Raw genomic sequence first — 719 nt, 5'->3', positions numbered from 1 at the left:
GTTGCGGCCACCGACGCCGCCGTGGTGACGGTGGTGGAAATGGGTAGAAGTGGAGGTTCCATGTGAATCTGAAAAAGTTGAAGGATGCTTTGCCGGAGAAGAATGTCTTATAGTTTTCCAGCTGTTTTTTTATTTTAGTTTTTTTTATATGATATATTAGATTATAAGATTAAAAAATATTTTGATATATTTAAATATTTTACTTTATGATGGTATGATTCAAAAGTTATTTTTAATTTTTTATGTTAAATTAAAATAAGATAAATAAATTTTAAAGATAATTAGCAAATAAAGGTTCTCGTAAAAAAAAAAAAAGATTGCTTCTAATCGGTTATTACGTACCATTATCATAACTTGTTATTAAGATAAGCTAGGGTCACGTGGGCGTTCGATTATTCGGTTCGATTTTATCAAATTTTGGTACAATTTTTTATTTTAAAAAAGTGTGCATTGTATATTTAATCAAATTAATTCGATTCGGTTTAATTCAATGTTTTTAAATTGGTTTTTCAGTGCGAATGAAAAATAAAATGAGGAAATGGAACACTTATTGTGTTAACTAAAAGATCATATTTATCTTTGTAAATAATATTGTGCCTCCAACTACTTCTCAAGACAAACAAGGACGAAGACGAGAACCTTTACATAATGGTACATTGATAAAAATATGTTTTTGTTCCTCTTGGAAATTAATATTTGAAGTTAACTATTGAATTGTA

The 719-nt window shown here is 27.8% G+C and overlaps 1 protein-coding gene across 1 annotated transcript in view; it reads right to left on the bottom strand.

The window, feature by feature from the left end:
• The window catches only part of LOC102587767 (activating signal cointegrator 1 complex subunit 2 homolog), a 2,728-nt gene extending 2,588 nt beyond the window's left edge, over positions 1-140 (bottom strand). Inside the window, exon 1 of the mRNA XM_006360375.2 lies at positions 26-140. Coding sequence (XP_006360437.1) covers positions 26-62 — 37 coding nt within the window. The 5' untranslated portion in view covers positions 63-140. The remainder of the gene's footprint in view (positions 1-25) is intronic.
• Between the last annotated feature and the right edge of the window lie 579 nt (positions 141-719).

The sequence above is a fragment of the Solanum tuberosum genome, unplaced genomic scaffold, assembly GCF_000226075.1.
Source record: "Solanum tuberosum cultivar DM 1-3 516 R44 unplaced genomic scaffold, SolTub_3.0 scf00322, whole genome shotgun sequence".
NCBI classification, from domain to species: domain Eukaryota; kingdom Viridiplantae; phylum Streptophyta; class Magnoliopsida; order Solanales; family Solanaceae; genus Solanum; species Solanum tuberosum.
This window is presented reverse-complemented; position numbering and strand designations above follow the sequence as displayed.